The sequence below is a fragment of the Bombina bombina genome, chromosome 8, assembly GCF_027579735.1.
Source record: "Bombina bombina isolate aBomBom1 chromosome 8, aBomBom1.pri, whole genome shotgun sequence".
NCBI lineage: Eukaryota > Metazoa > Chordata > Amphibia > Anura > Bombinatoridae > Bombina > Bombina bombina.
Window position 1 is genome coordinate 313435134 of NC_069506.1, and position 20741 is coordinate 313455874.

The following is a 20741-nucleotide window of genomic DNA, read 5'->3' on the forward strand; positions in this document are numbered from 1 at the left end:
CTCTTAAGCTTACATTCCTGCTTTTCAAATAAAGATACTAAGAAAAAAATGATAATAGGAGTAAATTAGAAAGTTGCTGCTCTATCTGAATCATAAAAGAACTATCCCTTTAACTATGAGTATTTTTTTTCTGCTGGCTGGGTTTACATATCTTGTCAATAGCCTAGAATAGAAACGTTTTTGGGTTTCATGTCCCTTTAAGGACTGCTGTCTATGTGGAGTGTTGAGGGCAAAAACATAATTTATGCTTACCTGATAAATTCCTTTCTTCTGTTGTGTGATCAGTCCACGGGTCATCATTACTTCTGGGATATAACTCCTCCCCAACAGGAAATGCAAGAGGATTCACCCAGCAGAGCTGCATATAGCTCCTCCCCTCTACGTCACTCCCAGTCATTCGACCAAGAATCAACGAGAAAGGAGAAACCAAGGGTGAAGTGGTGACTGGAGTATAATTTAAAAAATATTTACCTGCCTTAAAAAAACAGGGCGGGCCGTGGACTGATCACACAACAGAAGAAAGGAATTTATCAGGTAAGCATAAATTATGTTTTCTTCTGTTATGTGTGATCAGTCCACGGGTCATCATTACTTCTGGGATACCAATACCAAAGCAAAAGTACACGGATGACGGGAGGGATAGGCAGGCTCATTATACAGAAGGAACCACTGCCTGAAGCACCTTTCTCCCAAAAATAGCCTCCGAAGAAGCAAAAGTGTCAAATTTGTAAAATTTGGAAAAAGTATGAAGCGAAGACCAAGTTGCAGCCTTGCAAATCTGTTCAACAGAGGCCTCATTCTTAAAGGCCCAAGTGGAAGCCACAGCTCTAGTAGAATGAGCTGTAATTCTTTCAGGAGGCTGCTGTCCAGCAGTCTCATAGGCTAAACGAATTATGCTACGAAGCCAGAAGGAGAGAGAGGTAGCCGAAGCCTTATGACCTCTCCTCTGACCAGAGTACACGACAAACAGGGAAGACGTTTGTCGAAAATCCTTAGTCGCCTGCAAGTAGAACTTGAGGGCACGAACTACATCCAGATTGTGTAGAAGACGTTCCTTCTTTGAAGAAGGATTCGGGCACAGGGAAGGAACCACGATCTCTTGATTGATGTTCCTGTTAGTGACTACCTTAGGTAAGAACCCAGGTTTAGTACGCAGAACTACCTTATCTGAATGAAAAATCAGATAAGGAGAATCACAATGTAAAGCTGATAACTCAGAGACTCTCCGAGCCGAAGAAATAGCCATTAAAAATAACACTTTCCAAGATAACAACTTTATATCAATGGAATGAAGGGGTTCAAACGGAACTCCTTGTAGAACGTTAAGAACAAGGTTTAAACTCCATGGCGGAGCAACAGTTTTAAACACAGGCTTGATTCTAGCTAAAGCCTGACAAAAAGCCTGGACGTCTGGATTTTCTGACAGACGCCTGTGCAACAAGATGGACAGAGCTGAGATCTGTCCCTTTAATGAACTAGCCGATAAACCCTTTTCTAAACCTTCTTGTAGAAAGGACAATATCCTAGGAATCCTAACCTTACTCCAGGAGTAACCTTTGGATTCGCACCAGTATAGGTATTTACGCCATATCTTATGGTAAATCCTTCTGGTAACAGGCTTCCTAGCCTGTATCAGGGTATCAATAACCGACTCAGAAAAACCACGTTTTGATAAAATCAAGCGTTCAATTTCCAAGCAGTCAGCTTCAGAGAAGTTAGATTTTGATGTTTGAATGGACCCTGTATCAGAAGGTCCTGTCTTAGAGGTAGAGACCAAGGCGGACAGGATGACATGTCCACTAGATCTGCATACCAAGTCCTGCGTGGCCATGCAGGCGCTATTAGAATCACTGATGCTCTCTCCTGTTTGATTTTGGCAATCAATCGAGGAAGCAGCGGGAAGGGTGGAAACACATAAGCCATCCCGAAGTTCCAAGGTGCTGTCAAAGCATCTATCAGAACCGCTCCCGGATCCCTGGATCTGGACCCGTAGCGAGGAAGTTTGGCGTTCTGGCGAGACGCCATGAGATCTATCTCTGGTTTGCCCCAACGTCGAAGTATTTGGGCAAAGACCTCCGGATGAAGTTCCCACTCCCCCGGATGAAAAGTCTGGCGACTCAAGAAATCCGCCTCCCAGTTCTCCACTCCCGGGATGTGGATTGCTGACAGGTGGCAAGAGTGAGACTCTGCCCAGCGAATTATCTTTGATACTTCCATCATTGCTAGGGAACTTCTTGTCCCTCCTTGATGGTTGATGTAAGCTACAGTCGTGATGTTGTCCGACTGAAACCTGATGAACCCCCGAGTTTTTAACTGGGGCCAAGCCAGAAGGGCATTGAGAACTGCTCTCAATTCCAGAATGTTTATTGGTAGGAGACTTTCCTCCTGATTCCATTGTCCCTGAGCCTTCAGAGAATTCCAGACAGCGCCCCAACCTAGTAGGTTGGCGTCTGTTGTTACAATTGTCCAGTCCGGCCTGCTGAATGGCATCCCCCTGGACAGATGTGGCCGAGAAAGCCACCATAGAAGAGAGTTTCTGGTCTCTTGATCCAGATTCAGAGTAGGGGACAAGTCTGAGTAATCCCCATTCCACTGACTCAGCATGCACAATTGCAGCGGTCTGAGATGTAGACGTGCAAAGGGTACTATGTCCATTGCTGCTACCATTAAGCCGATCACTTCCATGCATTGAGCTACTGACGGGAGTTGAATGGAATGAAGGACACGGCATGCATTTAGAAGCTTTGTTAATCTGTCTTCTGTCAGATAAATCTTCATTTCTACAGAATCTATAAGAGTCCCCAAGAATGGAACTCTTGTGAGAGGAAAGAGAGAACTCTTCTTTTCGTTCACTTTCCATCCATGCGACCTTAGAAATGCCAGAACTAACTCTGTATGAGACTTGGCAGTTTGAAAGCTTGAAGCTTGTATCAGAATGTCGTCTAGGTACGGAGCTACCGAAATTCCTCGCGGTCTTAGTACCGCCAGAAGGGCACCCAGAACCTTTGTGAAGATTCTTGGAGCCGTAGCCAATCCGAATGGAAGAGCTACAAACTGGTAATGCCTGTCTAAGAAGGCAAACCTTAGATACCGGTAATGATCTTTGTGAATCGGTATGTGAAGGTAAGCATCCTTTAAATCCACTGTGGTCATGTACTGACCCTTTTGGATCATGGGTAAGATTGTCCGAATAGTTTCCATTTTGAACGATGGAACTCTTAGGAATTTGTTTAGGATCTTTAAATCCAAGATTGGCCTGAAAGTTCCCTCTTTTTTGGGAACCACAAACAGGTTTGAGTAAAACCCTTGTCCCTGTTCCGACCGCGGAACCGGATGGATCACTCCCATTAATAACAGATCTTGTACACAGCGTAGAAACGCTTCTTTCTTTATCTGGTTTGTTGACAACCTTGACAGATGAAATCTCCCTCTTGGGGGAGAGAATTTGAAGTCTAGAAGGTATCCCTGAGATATGATCTCTAGCGCCCAGGGATCCTGAACATCTCTTGCCCAAGCCTGGGCGAAGAGAGAGAGTCTGCCCCCCACTAGATCCGGTCCCGGATCGGGGGCCCTCGATTCATGCTGTCTTAGGGGCAGCAGCAGGTTTCCTGGCCTGCTTGCCCTTGTTCCAGGACTGGTTAGGTTTCCAGCCTTGTCTGTAACGAGCAACGGCTCCTTCCTGTCTTGGTGCAGTGGAAGTTGGTGCTGCTCCTGTTTTGAAATTCCGAAAGGGACGAAAATTAGACTGTCTAGCCTTAGCTTTGGCTTTGTCTTGAGGCAGGGCGTGGCCCTTACCTCCTGTAATGTCAGCGATAATTTCTTTCAAACCGGGCCCAAATAAAGTTTGCCCTTTGAAAGGTATATTAAGTAATTTGGACTTAGAAGTTACATCAGCTGACCAGGATTTTAGCCACAGCGCCCTACGTGCCTGAATGGCGAATCCTGAGTTCTTAGCCGTAAGTTTGGTTAAATGTACTACGGCCTCCGAAATGAATGAATTAGCTAGTTTAAGGACTCTAAGCCTGTCCGTAATGTCGTCCAGCGTAGCTGAACTAAGGTTCTCTTCCAGAGACTCCATCCAAAATGCTGCCGCAGCCGTAATCGGCGCGATGCATGCAAGGGGTTGCAATATAAAACCTTGTTGAACAAACATTTTCTTAAGGTAACCCTCTAATTTTTTATCCATTGGATCTGAAAAGGCACAGCTATCCTCCACCGGGATAGTGGTACGCTTAGCTAAAGTAGAAACTGCTCCCTCCACCTTAGGGACCGTTTGCCATAAGTCCCGTGTGGTGGCGTCTATTGGAAACATCTTTCTAAATATTGGAGGGGGTGAGAACGGCACACCGGGTCTATCCCACTCCTTAGTAACAATTTCAGTTAGTCTCTTAGGTATAGGAAAAACGTCAGTACTCGCCGGTACCGCAAAGTATTTATCCAACCTACACAATTTCTCTGGTATTGCAACAGTGTTACAATCATTAAGAGCCGCTAAAACCTCCCCTAGTAATACACGGAGGTTCTCCAATTTAAATTTAAAATTTGAAATATCTGAATCCAATCTGTTTGGATCAGAACCGTCACCCACAGAATGAAGCTCTCCGTCCTCATGCTCTGCAAGCTGTGACGCAGTATCAGACATGGCTCTAGTATTATCAGCGCACTCTGTTCTCACCCCAGAGTGATCACGCTTGCCCCTTAGTTCTGGTAATTTAGCCAAAACTTCAGTCATAACAGTAGCCATATCTTGTAATGTTATCTGTAATGGTCGCCCAGATGTACTAGGCGTCACAATATCACGCACCTCCCGGGCGGGAGATGCAGGTACTGACACGTGAGGCGAGTTAGTCGGCATAACTCTCCCCTCGCTGTTTGGTGAAATTTGTTCAATTTGTACAGATTGGCTTTTATTTAAAGTAGCATCAATACAGTTAGTACATAAATTTCTATTGGGCTCCACCTTGGCATTGGAACAAATGACACAGGTATCTTCCTCTGAATCAGACATGTTTAACACACTAGCAAATAAACTTGCAACTTGGTTACAATCTTATTTAATAAAAACGTACTGTGCCTCAAAGAAGCACTAAACGATTAAATGACAGTTGAAATAATGAACTGAAAAACTGTTATAGCATCAATCCTTGAAAACAACACAACTTTTAGCAAAGGTTTGTTCCCATTAGTAAAGTAAAGTAATTAAATTTGAAACGTAAAAATAAGAGAGCAACGTTTTTAATCACAGTCAATATATAAGTCTCACAGCTCTGCTGAGAGAATCTACCTCCCTTCAAAGAAGTTTGAAGACCCCTGAGTTCTGTTAGAGATGAACCGGATCATGCAGGAAATACAAGAGTAACTGACTGGAAATTTTTGATGCGTAGCAAAGAGCGCCAAAAAATGCCCCTCCCCCTCACACACAGCAGTGAGAGAGAAACGAAACTGTCACAATTAAAACAAGCAACTGCCAAGTGGAAAAATAATGCCCAAACATTTATTCACTCAGTACCTCAGAAAATGCAAACGATTCTACATTCCAGCAAAAACGTTTAACATAATAAATACCTATTAAAAGGTTTAATGTACTTTTTACAGAGTAATTCCAGTGAAGTACCATCCCCAGAATACTGAAGTGTAGAGTATACATACATGTCATTATAACGGTATGGCAGGATTTTCTCATCAATTCCATTCAGAAAATAAAAACTGCTACATACCTCAATGCAGATTCATCTGCCCGCTGTCCCCTGATCTGAAGCTTTTACCTCCCTCAGATGGCCGAGAAACAGTAATATGATCTTAACTACTCCGGTTAAAATCATAGTAAAAAAACATAATTTATGCTTACCTGATAAATTCCTTTCTTCTGTTGTGTGATCAGTCCACGGGTCATCATTACTTCTGGGATATAACTCCTCCCCAACAGGAAATGCAAGAGGATTCACCCAGCAGAGCTGTATATAGCTCCTCCCCTCTACGTCAGTCCCAGTCATTCGACCAAGAATCAACGAGAAAGGAGTAACCAAGGGTGAAGTGGTGACTGGAGTATAATTTAAAAGATATTTACCTGCCTTAAAACAGGGCGGGCCGTGGACTGATCACACAACAGAAGAAAGGAATTTATCAGGTAAGCATAAATTATGTTTTCTTCTGTTATGTGTGATCAGTCCACGGGTCATCATTACTTCTGGGATACCAATACCAAAGCAAAAGTACACGGATGACGGGAGGGATAGGCAGGCTCATTATACAGAAGGAACCACTGCCTGAAGAACCTTTCTCCCAAAAATAGCCTCCGAAGAAGCAAAAGTGTCAAATTTGTAAAATTTGGAAAAAGTATGAAGCGAAGACCAAGTTGCAGCCTTGCAAATCTGTTCAACAGAGGCCTCATTCTTAAAGGCCCAAGTGGAAGCCACAGCTCTAGTGGAGTGAGCTGTAATTCTTTCAGGAGGCTGCTGTCCAGCAGTCTCATAGGCTAAACGTATTACGCTACGAAGCCAAAAGGAGAGAGAGGTAGCAGAAGCTTTTTGACCTCTCCTCTGTCCAGAATAAACGACAAACAGGGAAGAAGTTTGGCGAAAATCTTTAGTTGCCTGCAAGTAGAACTTGAGGGCACGAACTACATCCAGATTGTGTAGAAGACGTTCCTTCTTTGAAGAAGGATTTGGACACAAGGATGGAACAACAATCTCTTGATTGATATTCCTGTTAGTGACTACCTTAGGTAAGAACCCAGGTTTAGTACGCAGAACTACCTTGTCTGAGTGAAAAATCAGATAAGGAGAATCACAATGTAAGGCTGATAACTCAGAGACTCTTCGAGCCGAGGAAATAGCCATTAAAAACAGAACTTTCCAAGATAACAATTTTATATCAATGGAATGAAGGGGTTCAAATGGAACACCCTGTAAAACGTTAAGAACTAAGTTTAAACTCCATGGCGGAGCAACAGCTTTAAACACAGGCTTGATCCTAGCCAAAGCCTGACAAAAAGCCTGGACGTCTGGATTTTCTGACAGACGCCTGTGTAACAAGATGGACAGAGCTGAAATCTGTCCCTTTAATGAACTAGCTGATAAACCCTTTTCTAACCCTTCTTGTAGAAAAGACAATATCCTAGAGATCCTAACCTTACTCCAGGAGTAATGTTTGGATTCGCACCAGTATAGGTATTTACGCCATATTTTATGGTAAATCTTTCTGGTAACAGGCTTCCTAGCCTGTATCAGGGTATCAATAACCGACTCAGAAAAACCACGTTTTGATAAAATCAAACGTTCAATTTCCAAGCAGTCAGCTTCAGAGAAGTTAGATTTTGATGTTTGAATGGACCCTGTATCAGAAGGTCCTGTCTTAGAGGTAGAGACCAAGGCGGACAGGACGACATGTCCACTAGATCTGCATACCAAGTCCTGCGTGGCCATGCAGGCGCTATTAGAATCACTGATGCTCTCTCCTGCTTGATTTTGGCAATCAATCGAGGAAGCAGCGGAAAGGGTGGAAACACATAAGCCATCCCGAAGTTCCAAGGTGCTGTCAAAGCATCTATCAGAACCGCTCCCGGATCCCTGGATCTGGACCCGTAGCGAGGAAGTTTGGCGTTCTGGCGAGACGCCATGAGGTCTATCTCTGGTTTGCCCCAACGTCGAAGTATTTGGGCAAAGACCTCCGGATGAAGTTCCCACTCCCCCGGATGAAAAGTCTGGCGACTCAAGAAATCCGCCTCCCAGTTCTCCACTCCCGGGATGTGGATTGCTGACAGGTGGCAAGAGTGAGACTCTGCCCAGCGAATTATCTTTGATACTTCCACCATTGCTAGGGAGCTTCTTGTCCCTCCCTGATGGTTGATGTAAGCTACAGTCGTGATGTTGTCCGACTGAAACCTGATGAACCCCCGAGTTGTTAATTGGGGCCAAGCTAGAAGGGCATTGAGAACTGCCCTCAATTCCAGAATGTTTATTGGAAGGAGACTCTCCTCCTGATTCCACAGTCCCTGAGCCTTCAGAGAATTCCAGACAGCGCCCCAACCTAGTAGGCTGGCGTCTGTTGTTACAATTGTCCAGTCTGGCCTGCTGAATGGCATCCCCCTGGACAGGTGTGGCCGATGAAGCCACCATAGAAGAGAATTTCTGGTCTCTTGATTCAGATTCAGAGTAGGGGACAAATCTGAGTAATCCCCATTCCACTGACTTAGCATGCATAATTGCAGAGGTCTGAGGTGTAGGCGTGCAAAAGGTACTATGTCCATTGCCGCTACCATTAAGCCGATCACCTCCATGCATTGAGCTACTGACGGGTGTTGAATGGAATGAAGGACACGGCATGCATTTTGAAGCTTTGTTAACCTGTCCTCTGTCAGGTAAATCTTCATTTCTACAGAATCTATAAGAGTCCCCAAGAATGGAACTCTTGTAAGAGGAAAAAGAGAACTCTTCTTTTCGTTCACTTTCCATCCATGCGACCTTAGAAATGCCAGAACTAACTCTGTATGAGACTTGGCAGTTTGAAAGCTTGAAGCTTGTATTAGAATGTCGTCTAGGTATGGAGCTACCGAAATCCCTCGCGGTCTTAGTACCGCCAGAAGGGCACCCAGAACCTTTGTGAAGATTCTTGGAGCCGTAGCCAATCCGAATGGAAGAGCTACAAACTGGTAGTGCCTGTCTAAGAAGGCAAACCTTAGATACCGGTGATGATCTTTGTGGATCGGTATGTGAAGGTAAGCATCCTTTAAATCCACTGTGGTCATGTACTGACCCTCTTGGATCATGGGTAAGATTGTCCGAATAGTTTCCATTTTGAACGATGGAACTCTTAGGAATTTGTTTAGAATCTTTAAATCTAAGATTGGCCTGAAAGTTCCCTCTTTTTTGGGAACCACAAACAGGTTTGAGTAGAACCCTTGTCCTTGTTCCGACCGCGGAACCGGATGGATCACTCCCATTATTAACAGATCTTGTACGCAGCGTAGAAACGCTTCTTTCTTTATCTGGTTTGTTGACAACCTTGACAGATGAAATCTCCCTCTTGGGGGAGATAATTTGAAGTCTAGAAGGTATCCCTGAGATATGATCTCTAGTGCCCAGGGATCCTGAACATCTCTTGCCCAGGCCTGGGCGAAGAGAGAGAGTCTGCCCCCCACTAGATCCGGTCCCGGATCGGGGGCTCTCGGTTCATGCTGTCTTTGGGGCAGCAGCAGGTTTCCTGGCCTGCTTGCTCTTGTTCCAGGACTGGTTAGGCTTCCAGCCTTGCCTGTAACGAGCAACAGCTCCTTCCTGTTTTGGTGCAGTGGAGGTTGATGCTGCTCCTGTTTTGAAGTTCCGAAAGGGACGAAAATTAGACTGTCTAGCCTTAGCTTTGGCTTTGTCTTGAGGTAGGGCGTGGCCCTTACCTCCTGTAATGTCAGCGATAATCTCCTTCAAACCGGGCCCAAATAAAGACTGCCCCTTGAAAGGTATATTAAGTAATTTGGACTTAGAAGTAACATCAGCTGACCAGGATTTTAGCCACAGCGCCCTACGTGCCTGTATGGCGAATCCTGAGTTCTTAGCCGTAAGTTTGGTTAAATGTACTACGGCCTCCGAAATGAAGGAATTAGCTAGTTTAAGGACTCTAAGCCTGTCCGTAATGTCGTCTAGCGTAGATGAACTAAGGTTCTCTTCAAGCGACTCAATCCAAAATGCTGCCGCAGCCGTAATCGGCGCGATACATGCAAGGGGTTGTAATATAAAACCTTGTTGAACAAACATTTTCTTAAGGTAACCCTCTAATTTTTTATCCATTGGATCTGAGAAAGCACAGCTATCCTCCACCGGGATAGTGGTACGCTTAGCTAAAGTAGAAACTGCTCCCTCCACCTTGGGGACCGTTTGCCATAAGTCCCGAGTGGTGGCGTCTATTGGAAACATCTTTCTAAATATTGGAGGGGGTGAGAACGGCACACCGGGTCTATCCCACTCCTTAGTAACAATTTCAGTTAGTCTCTTAGGTATAGGAAAAACGTCAGTACTCGCCGGTACCGCAAAGTATTTATCCAACCTACACAGTTTCTCTGGTATTGCAACGGTGTTACAATCGTTGAGAGCTGCTAAGACCTCCCCTAGTAATACACGGAGGTTCTCCAATTTAAATTTAAAATTTGAAATATCTGAGTCCAATCTGTTTGGATCAGAACCGTCACCCACAGAATGAAGCTCTCCGTCCTCATGCTCTGCGAGCTGTGACGCAGTATCAGACATGGCCCTAGCATTGTCAGCGCACTCTGTTCTCACCCCAGAGTGATCACGCTTGCCTCTTAGTTCTGGTAATTTAGACAAAACTTCAGTCATAACAGTAGCCATATCTTGTAATGTTATCTGTAATGGCCGCCCAGATGTACTAGGCGCCAAAATATCACGCACCTCCCGGGCGGGAGATGCAGGTACTGCCGCGTGAGGCGAGTTAGTCGGCATAACTCTCCCCTCGCTGTTTGGTGAAATTTGTTCACATTGTACAGATTGACTTTTATTTAAAGTAGCATCAATACAGTTAGTACATAAATTTCTATTGGGCTCCACCTTGGCATTGGAACAAATGACACAGATATCTTCCTCTGAGTCAGACATGTTTAACACACTAGCAAAAAACTTACAACTTGGTTATAATCTTTTTTAGCAAAAAACGTACTGTGCCTCAAAGAGGTACTAACGATTAAATGACAGTTGAAATAATGAACTGAAAAACAGTTATAGCATCAAACTTTAAAACAACAAAACTTTTAGCAAAGGTTTGTTCCCATTAGTAAAATAACAATAATTAAATTTGACATAAAAAATACAAAGCAACGCTTTTATTCACAGTCACTATAAGAATTCTCACAGCTCTGCTGAGAGAATTTACCTCCCTTCAAAGAAGTTTGAAGACCCCTGAGATCTATCAGAGATGAACCGGATCATGCAGGAAATATAAAAGTAACTGACTGGTATTTTTTGATGCGTAGCAAAGAGCGCCAAAAACGGCCCCTCCCTCTCCCACACAGCAGTGAAGAGAAACGAAACTGTCACAATTAAAGCAAAAAAACTGCCAAGTGGAAAATAATGCCCAAATATTTATTCACACAGTACCTCAGCAATGTAAACGATTCTACATTCCAGCAAAAACGTTTAACATGATAAATAGTTATTAAAAAGGATTAGTGACCTTTAACAGAGTAGTTCCGGTGAAATACCATCCCCAGAATACTGAAGTGTATACATACATGTCATTTTAACGGTATGGCAGGATTTTCTCATCAATTCCATTCAGAAAATAAAAACTGCTACATACCTCAATGCAGATTCATCTGCCCGCTGTCCCCTGATCTGAAGCCTTTACCTCCCTCAGATGGCCGAGAACAGCAATATGATCTTAACTACTCCGGTTAAAATCATAGTAAAAAACTCTGACAGATTCTTCCTCAAACTCTGCCAGAGAAGTAATAACACGCTCCGGTGCTATTTTAAAATAACAAACTTTTGATTGAAGTCATAAAAACTAAGTATAATCACCATAGTCCTCTCACACATCCTATCTAGTCGTTGGGTGCAAGAGAATGACTGGGACTGACGTAGAGGGGAGGAGCTATATACAGCTCTGCTGGGTGAATCCTCTTGCATTTCCTGTTGGGGAGGAGTTATATCCCAGAAGTAATGATGACCCGTGGACTGATCACACATAACAGAAGAAACTCTGGTAGATTCTTCTTCAAACTCTGCCAGAGAGGCAATAACACGCTCCGGTGCTATTGTAAAATAACAAACTTTTGATTGAAGTTATAAAAACTAAGTATAATCACCATAGTCCTCTCACACATCCTATCTAGTCGTTGGGTGCAAGAGAATGACTGGGAGTGACGTAGAGGGGAGGAGCTATATGCAGCTCTGCTGGGTGAATCCTCTTGCATTTCCTGTTGGGGAGGAGTTATATCCCAGAAGTAATGATGACCCGTGGACTGATCACACATAACAGAAGAAATCCAGATTACAATGGATCAAAGAGGGATTTTAATGTGAGGAAATGTGATTAAAAAAAAAAAGGAGTATATATGAGCCTTTCCAGAAGTTTTGAGGCAAGGGGGGGATTAGTGATATAGGGGAGGTAGTTGGATGAGGATGTTGGACCAAGAGAAGGTTTTATTGAGGATTGGTGTGGCTCGTGCATGTTTAAGGAATTAGGGAAATATACCAGTGCTGAGGAAGAGTTGGAAAATATGCGAGAGGATTAGATATTCATGAATAGTGCAAATGCACAAGGGCAGGAAGCACGTCTATGAGCCGTACTGCTGTATCAGGTGTTTGAATGAGTTCAACGTGCAAAGGGTTAATGTCTCACCACAGGAAAAAAAAATACTTTTTACTTTTTTTTTTAAATGTATTTAAATAATAAAGAAAAAAAAAGCTCACTGCCATAAAAAGTGCGACAGTATATTCCTGATGACTAATAGAGTTGTGGCTGCTGCAACAAGGAAGCACATATCTGATACTGCTGTATCCATTTATATTTAAACAGCTTTTGCTTCCTTTTCAGCAGTACCAATGTGTTTAAATGCTTTCATGTTACCTTGTTCCAAACAGACTGGTATTTTTAGATTGTCCTGTTAGTGAGGATTGAACTAATATCCTACAGTTAACTGCCCAACTATTTTATAGATTCAATGTTAAACAAACTAATATGTAGGTTACAATAAATCTAATACAAACAGAACCGTTAACGCTCACTGTCTCACAGAACAGGCGGCTCAGTCTGCTGTAACAGAATTTATGCAAATTCTCTCAACACTAAACCAACATCAGATTGTATGACAGATCTGCTTCATGTAAAGAACACGTCCCTGAACAGCACGAGGAAGGAGAAATTAGTTATTCGTTGTACAAACGAATACTGAGGTTAACCCTCTGTTTACAGTATCTGTTCCTACACAAGACACATTACAAGTTGAACAGAAATAAAACTCGAAATATCTTTATTTTTAAATATAATTTAAATCATTTGTGGTTTTAATATATTCGGTGTTGAAACTAAACTAATGTCAGAAATGGAGGGTAACTTATTTTTATATTTGGGTGTGTAACCAATATCAAATAGCCGTACATACTACTAAAATTATTCTTTCAAACATGATAGTTTGTTTTGAATTTTCTTTTAAATGAATTCCATAAAAATAAACGAAAATACCCTTAGGATGTTTACATGAGCAGATTTAGTGCATTAGAAGCAAAAGAACCGTACGCTGACTCTCGAGTTTGTACGTAGGATGCATGTGCTCTTAGTCATGTGTGTGTTATGTTGTTACTAAAATAAGTTAAAGTTTAACAGAAAACTCAAAACTTAATTCCCGATAAAATAATTAAAGGGACATGAAAATCCAAAGTTTTCTTTCATGGTTCAGGTAGAGCATAAACAACTTACCAATGTATTTGTATTATCAAATTTGCTTCATTCTATCAGTATCCTTTGTTAAAGGAGCAGCATTACACTGCCGGGAGATAGCCAAACACATCTGTAAGCCAATGACAAGAGTCATATATGTGCAACCACCAATCAGCAGTAGCTCCCAGTAGTGCATTTACTGTTCCTGAGCCTACCTATGTATGCTTTTCAACAATTAATACTAAGAGAATGAAGCACATTAGATAATAAAAGTAAAATTTAAAGTTGTGGGGTTTCATGCCCCTTAAATCAAAATGAAACATTGTGATATACATTGTATTTTGGTTAAAAAAAATACTTTGCTTTATGTAAAAACTCTGCTTGTGACATGTCAAAAAGCAAATATTGTAACCTAAGTATGCTGCAAAATGCTGCAAATTGCCAACAAGATATGTAGCCAGTTGAGACATTTAGAACTAATTTGGATTATGCACTGTTCTAAGCATGCAGAGCCAGATTTATAATAAGGCAGAGTAGGCATGTGCCTACAAGCAGTGACGTGCAGTGAGGTCAGAGGCAGGTGAGGCACTGGCTAGGATATGCCTTCATTCTTTAGATATCCTTTGTTGAAGAAATAGCAATGTACATGGGTGAGCCAATCACATGAGGTATCTATTGTGCAGCCACCAATCAGCAGCTACTGAGCATATTTATATATGATTTTCAACAAAGGATATCAAGAGAATGAAGGAAATTAGATATTAGATGAAAATTGGACAGAGGGGGTGGGAGAGACAGGGAGAGAGAGAGATAGACAGAGAGACAGAGGGGGAGAGAGAGACAAAGAAACAGAGGGGAGAGAGAGAGAGACAGAGGGGAGAGAGAGAGAGAGAGAGAGAGAGAGAGAGAGAGAGAGAGGGGGGAGAGAGAGACAGAGGGGAGAGAGAGACAGAGGGGGAGAGACAGAGGGGGAGAGACAGAGGGGGAGAGAGAGAGAGAGAGAGACAGAGGGGAGAGAGAGAGAGAGGGGGGGGAGAGAGAGAGACAGAGGGGAGAGAGAGAGAGAGAGAGAGAGAGACACACAGAGGGGAGAGAGAGAGAGAGAGAGAGAGACACAGAGGGGAGAGAGAGAGAGAGAGAGGGGGGAGAGAGAGAGACAGAGGGGGGAGAGAGAGACAGAGGGGAGAGAGAGAGACAGAGGGGAGAGAGAGAGACAGAGGGGAGAGAGAGAGACAGATGGGAGAGACAGAGGGGAGAGAGATACAGAGGGGAGAGAGAGAGAGACAGACAGAGGGGAGAGAGAGAGAGGCATACAGAGAGGAGAGAGAGAGAGAGACAGAGGGGAGAGATGCAGGGGAGGGGGAGAGAGACAGGGGAGGGGGGAGAGACACAGGGGAGGGGGGAGAGACACAGGGGAGGGGGAAAGAGACACAGGGGAGGGGGAAAGAGACACAGGGGACTGTTGCATAAATGTCAATGCATTCCCAAGCACGATATGGATAACTTTAATCTGAATTAGTAGCTACAATAAGTGAATATAGGAAAGAGACTAACACAACAACAACCGGCCAGGGCGGCAGGGCCAGTAGTACCATAATAAATATAAATACATTAATACAGGTCAACAGTTAGTCTCAGAGTCAGTCAGTCTCAGTATAAATTATGTTATGTCACCGTCGTCATCAGAGTCCAGTGAAGTCCACCAGGCGCCACCATATACACAATAATAGCGCGCCCGCATATCCTGGTGCTGTTACAGCTTAGTATTAGGATAGCAACTTGCAAGTTTTGATTAATAAATGTATTTTGTGTATGACATGGTGGTCAGTGTTGTAACTTAAGTTACATTTATCATGCAAATAAGCACAAAATCACAAAATGGCTGCTCATTAAAATATATTTCTTATTTTAATATATTTATAATAGTAAAAGTTACACTACTGAGTCAGTAGTGTAACTTTTACTATTAATAAATATATTAAAATAAGAAATATATTTTAATGAGCAGCCATTTTGTGATTTTGTGCTTATTTGCTTAATAAATGTAACTTAAGTTACAACACTGACCACCATGTCATACACAAAATACATTTATTAAGCAAATAAGCACAGCACTAAATCACAAGATGGCTGCTCATTAAAATATATTTATTAAGCAGCCAAAGTTGGGAAGTGAAACAACAACATACTACTTAGATATAGATAGCATAAGCATAGCCAGCAACTTGAAAGTTTAATAAATGTATTTTGTGTATGACCTGGTCAGTGTTGTAACTACTTACAACACTGACCGGGTCATACACAAAATACATTTACTAACTAAGCAAATAAGAGGATCAGACTGCGTCACTCACAACACAAGTGTTGAGTGTTCCTAGTTGAAAACACAGTAACACACAGGCACTTCAAATTTAAGCAGAGGGGGGGCAGGCCAGGCAGGCACCCACCACTACCCGGTCCAGACCCAGTATTTTTTTAACTTACAGTATACTCTCTGTCTCTCTGTACAAGACGCTTGGGGTTAACGTTGTATAACTTGTAAGTTGTACACTTGTAGTACAAGTTTCCAACTTACAAGTTATACAACGTTAACCCCAAGCCTCACAATAAAAAATATATATACATAATATTATATGATATAATATTATTACAGGCAGCAGGCTGTACTAGTACACTAGCTACTGAGATCATCACACTATCACACACGGCTGTCATTCTTTATGACTTACTTGTGTGAGTGTGACAGACTCAGTGTGACCCCACTTTGGCTCCTTCCTTCAGCAGATGAGTGCGGTACTGCGGTGACACTCAGGCTGAGCTGAGCGACAGGTCCTCGCGGTCAGGCAGGGGCAGCAGCTGCGATATGCGGTGTCTGCAGTGTGAGAGAGCAGAGAGTCTATAGAGATCGGGCAGCCTACTCCGAGTCCTCCACTATTCGCTACTTGGCTGTTGGCTCAGAGGTGTCAAGCAGGAATGAGTGGCACTCTGTGACTGGCTGTTGTTCCCGCCGCCGCCGCCGCGCTGCTCTTCCCTTGCGCATGCGCAGAAAACCTCCGTCTCAGTACTAGTGCAGCAGGGCCAGGGAGTCAATCAACAGTAAAACCAGTGTTGATTGGATGAGCGTGAGCCGGTCTCCCAGGAAACAGTCGAGGCCTCATGAGAGATGCCTCATATAGTTATTTTCTCTGCCGCGCTGCTCCTGCAAATCACCACCGGGTGATGCTGCAGAGCAGCTAGATATCAAACACACTAGAAATATTGCGCAATAGAGAAACACCAGAACCCAGTGCCTCTCTATTGCGCAATATTACTTTGACAAGTCAAAAAAAAAAAAATTTCACTTTTTTTTTTTTTTAAATAAAAATCTCTATTTGTTTTTATTTTGGCCCAAATGGCAGGTGCGGCACTGCCTCACCTGCCTCCAATGAGTGCACGTCACTGCCTACAAGCACTCTCCATAGAAATAACAGCACAGCGCCTTGTGCGGCAGCCATCTTTGTTAAGGTCGCCACGTGTATTACACAGGCATGGCATCCAGCTTCTCCTGTGCATGCGCAATGCTTGCAGCCGCCTTAAAGAGATAGTCTAGTCAAAATTAAACTTTCATTATTCAGATAAAGCAAGCAATTTTAAGCAACTTTCTAATTTACGCCTATTATCAATTTTTCTTTGTTCTCTTTATTTGAATGTAAGTTTAGAAGCTGGCCCCTTTTTGGTTCAGAACATGGGTAGCGCTTGCTGATTGGTGGCTACATTTAGACACCAATCAGAAAGTGCTACCCAAGTCCTGAACCAAAAATGGGCTGGCTCCTATGCTTAAAGTCTTGCTTTTTCAAATAAAAATAACGAGAACGAAGAAAATTTAATAGGAGTAAATTAGAAAGTTGCTTAAAAGTGCCTGCTCTATCTGAATAATGAACGTTTAATTTTGACTAGACTATTACTCAAAAAAAAAAAATATATATAGATGGCTGCCGCATCCGTGCGGTGCTGTTATTTGACTGAGTGGCCATCTTAGTTAAAGGGACATAATACTCATATGCTAAATCACTTGAAACTGATGCAGTATAACTGTAAAAAACTGACAGGAAAATATCACCTGAGCATCTCTATGTAAAAAAGGAAGATATTTTACCTCACAATCTCCTGAGCTCAGCAGAGTAAGTTCTGTGTAAAAAGTTATACTCAGCTGCTCCCAGCTGCAGGTAAAAATAAAAAAAAATAAAAAATGAAGAAATGAACAGCAGCCAATCAGCATCAGCAGTGCTGAGGTCATGAACTCTTACTGTGATCTCATGAGATTTCATAGTAAGCTTCCTTTACCTGATTGGTGAAATAGCATGAGAGTGCATGATGCTCATCCTTTCAGCTGTCCCAGGACAGACACACTAAAATGCTGCTTAGAAATCCTTTACAATGGGATGTGGCTACTGAGGAACTTTTGAGGTAAAATATCTTTCTTTTTTACATAGAGATGTTCAGGAGATATTTTCTAGTCAGCTTTTTACAGCTATGCTACATCACTTTCAAGTGTTTAAACATTTGGGTATTATGGCCCTTTAAGGTTGCCGGTATAGAGGTGAGCGCTTCAGATTTTGGTGCCTACAGGAACCTGGGCTGTAAATCTGGCCCTTGACTACATGATGCTGTGTGCATGACAAACAATAATTATTTTTGTAAAATTGTATGTTTTCCAGCTCACCTTGCGTTAGGGGCTGCACAGACAGCCTCGCTCTTGTAAACAGCCCAATGTTTTTCAGTGCGCCACCGGATCCCTTGTGTTTTTGGTGCAGCTGCTTTAGCTCAGAAAGAGGAATGTAACGTTTCATCATCCGGACAAACTGCACATCCACCTGCCACAATAAAGAAAAAGGGACCTGAGAATCCCACACCCTGTATTGTGCAAGGACTTTATTATACAATGCCAAGACGGGGAAAAAAAAAAAAAAAGGACATTTATGCTTACCTGATAAATTGATTTCTTCTACGATACGACGAGTCCACAGATTTCATCCTTACTTGTGGGATATTATCCTCCTGCTAACAGGAAGTAGCAAAGAGCACCACAGCAGAGCTGTATATATAGCTCCTCCCTTCTCTCCACCCCCAGTCATTTGACCGAAGGTATAGGAAGAGAAAAGAAAAGCTAAAAGGTGCAGAGGTGACTGAAGATTTGAAAACAAAAATGTAATCTGTCTAATATGACAGGGAGGGCCGTGCACTAGTCGTATCGTAGAAGAAATCAATTTATCAGGTAAGCATAAATTTCCTTTTCTTCTACTAGATACAACAAGTCCACAGATTTCATCCTTACTTGTGGGATACAATACCAAAGCAACAGGACACGTATGAACGGGATGGACAAGACAGATACCTAAACGGAAGGCACCACTGCTTGAAGAACTTTTCTCCCAAAAATAGCCTCAGAAGAAGCAAACTTATAAAATTTGGAAAAAGTATGAAGGGAGGACCAAGTCGCAGCCTTACAAATCTGTTCAACAGAAGCCCATGTGGAAGCCACCGCTCTAGTAGAATCAGCCGTAATCTTTTCAGGAGGCTGCTGTCCAGCAGTCTTGTATGCCAAACGGATGATGCTTTTCAGCCAAAAAGAAAGAGAGGTAGCCATAGCTTTTTGACCCCTACGCTTCTCAGAATAAACAACGAATAGGGAAGATGTTTGACGGAAATCCTTGGTCGCTTGTAAGTAAAACTTCAAGGCACGAACCACGTCCAAGTTATGTAACAAACGCTCCTTCTTAGAAGAAGGATTAGGACACAAAAGAAGGAACAATTTCCTGATTAATATTCTTATTTGAAACAACTTTAGGAAGAAATCAGGTTTAGTACGCAAAACCACCTTATCAGAATGGAATATAAGATAAGACGAGTCACATTGTAACGCAGAAAGCTCAGAAACTCTTCTAGCAGAAGAGATCGCAACTAAAAACAAAACTTTCCAAGATAAAAGCTTAATATCTATGGAATGCATGGGTTCAAACGGAACCCCTTGAAGAACATTGAGAACTAAATTCAAACTCCATGGCAGAGCAACAGGTTTAAACACAGGCTTGATTTGGACTAAAGCCTGACAAAAAGACTGAACGTCTGGGACATCCGCCAGACGCTTGTGTAGTAAAATTGACAAAGCAGAAATTTGTCCCTTTAAGGAACTAGCTGATAATCCCTTCTCCAATCCTTCTTGGAGAAAGGACAAAATCCTAGGAATCCGAACCCTACTCCATGAGTAGCCCTTGGATTCGCACCAATAAAGATATTTACGCCATATCTTATGGTAAATTTTCCTAGTGACAGGCTTTCGAGCCTGAATCAATGTATCAATGACCGACTCAGAGAATCCCCGCTTAGATAAAATCAAGCGTTCAATCTCCAAGCAGTCAGCTGCAGAGAATTTAGATTTGGATGTTTGAACGGACCTTGGATGAGAAGGTCCTTTCTCAGAGGCAGTTTCCACGGTGGCAGAGATGACATGTCCACTAGATCTGCATACCAAGTCCTGCGTGGCCACGCAGGCGCTATCAGGATTACTGAAGCCCTCTCCTGCTTGATTCTTGCAATCAGACGAGGTAGGAGAGGAAATGGAAGAAACATAAGCCAGGTTGAATGACCAAGGTACTACTAGAGGATCTATCAGTACGGCTTGGGGATCCCTTGATCTGGACCCGTAACAAGGAAGTTTGGCATGCTGACGAGATGCCATCAGATCCAATTCCGATGTGCCCCATTGACGGATCAATGTCGCAAACACCTCCGGATGGAGCTCTCACTCCCCGGATGAAAAGTCTGACAAAAAAATCCGCTTCCCAGTTCTCTACTCCTGGGATATAGATTGCTGATAGATGGCAAGAGTGAGTCTCTGCCCATCGAATTATTTTGGAAACCTAGATCGCTAGAGAACTCCTTGTTCCCCCTTGATTGATATATGCTACAGTCATGATATTGTCCGACTGGAATCGTATGAACTTGGTCAAGGCCAACTGAGGCCATGCCTGAAGTGCATTGAAAATTGCTCTCAATTCCAGAATATTGATTGGAAGAAGAGACTCCTCCTGAGTCCAAACACCCTGAGCCTTCAGGGAATTCCAGACTGCACCCCAGCCCAAGAGGCTGGCGTCCGTCGTCACTATAACCCAATGCTGGTCTGTGGAAGCACAGACCCTGGGACAGATGATCCTGTGACAACCACCAAAGAAGAGAGTCTCTGGTCTCTTTATCCAGATTTATCTGAGGAGATAAGTTGGCATAATCCCCATTCCACTGTCTCATCTCAGGCCACTGCAGCTGTGCATGCTGAAAGCGTGCAAACAGAACGATGTCCATTGCCGCTACCATTAATCCAA

The 20741-nt window shown here is 42.9% G+C and overlaps 1 protein-coding gene across 5 annotated transcripts in view; it reads right to left on the bottom strand.

The window, feature by feature from the left end:
* The window catches only part of THYN1 (thymocyte nuclear protein 1), a 79177-nt gene that overhangs the window by 29479 nt on the left and 28957 nt on the right, over positions 1–20741 (bottom strand). For 4 of the 5 annotated variants that reach the window (XM_053691516.1, XM_053691515.1, XM_053691513.1 and 1 more), the window contains exons 7-8: positions 18086–18236; positions 16113–16255 (exon numbers count right to left, since the gene is read on the bottom strand). In XM_053691516.1, coding sequence (XP_053547491.1) covers positions 16161–16255; positions 18086–18236 — 246 coding nt within the window. In that variant the 3' untranslated portion in view covers positions 16113–16160. The remainder of the gene's footprint in view (positions 1–16112; positions 16256–18085; positions 18237–20741) is intronic. The other variant, XM_053691518.1, reaches the window with a different exon arrangement.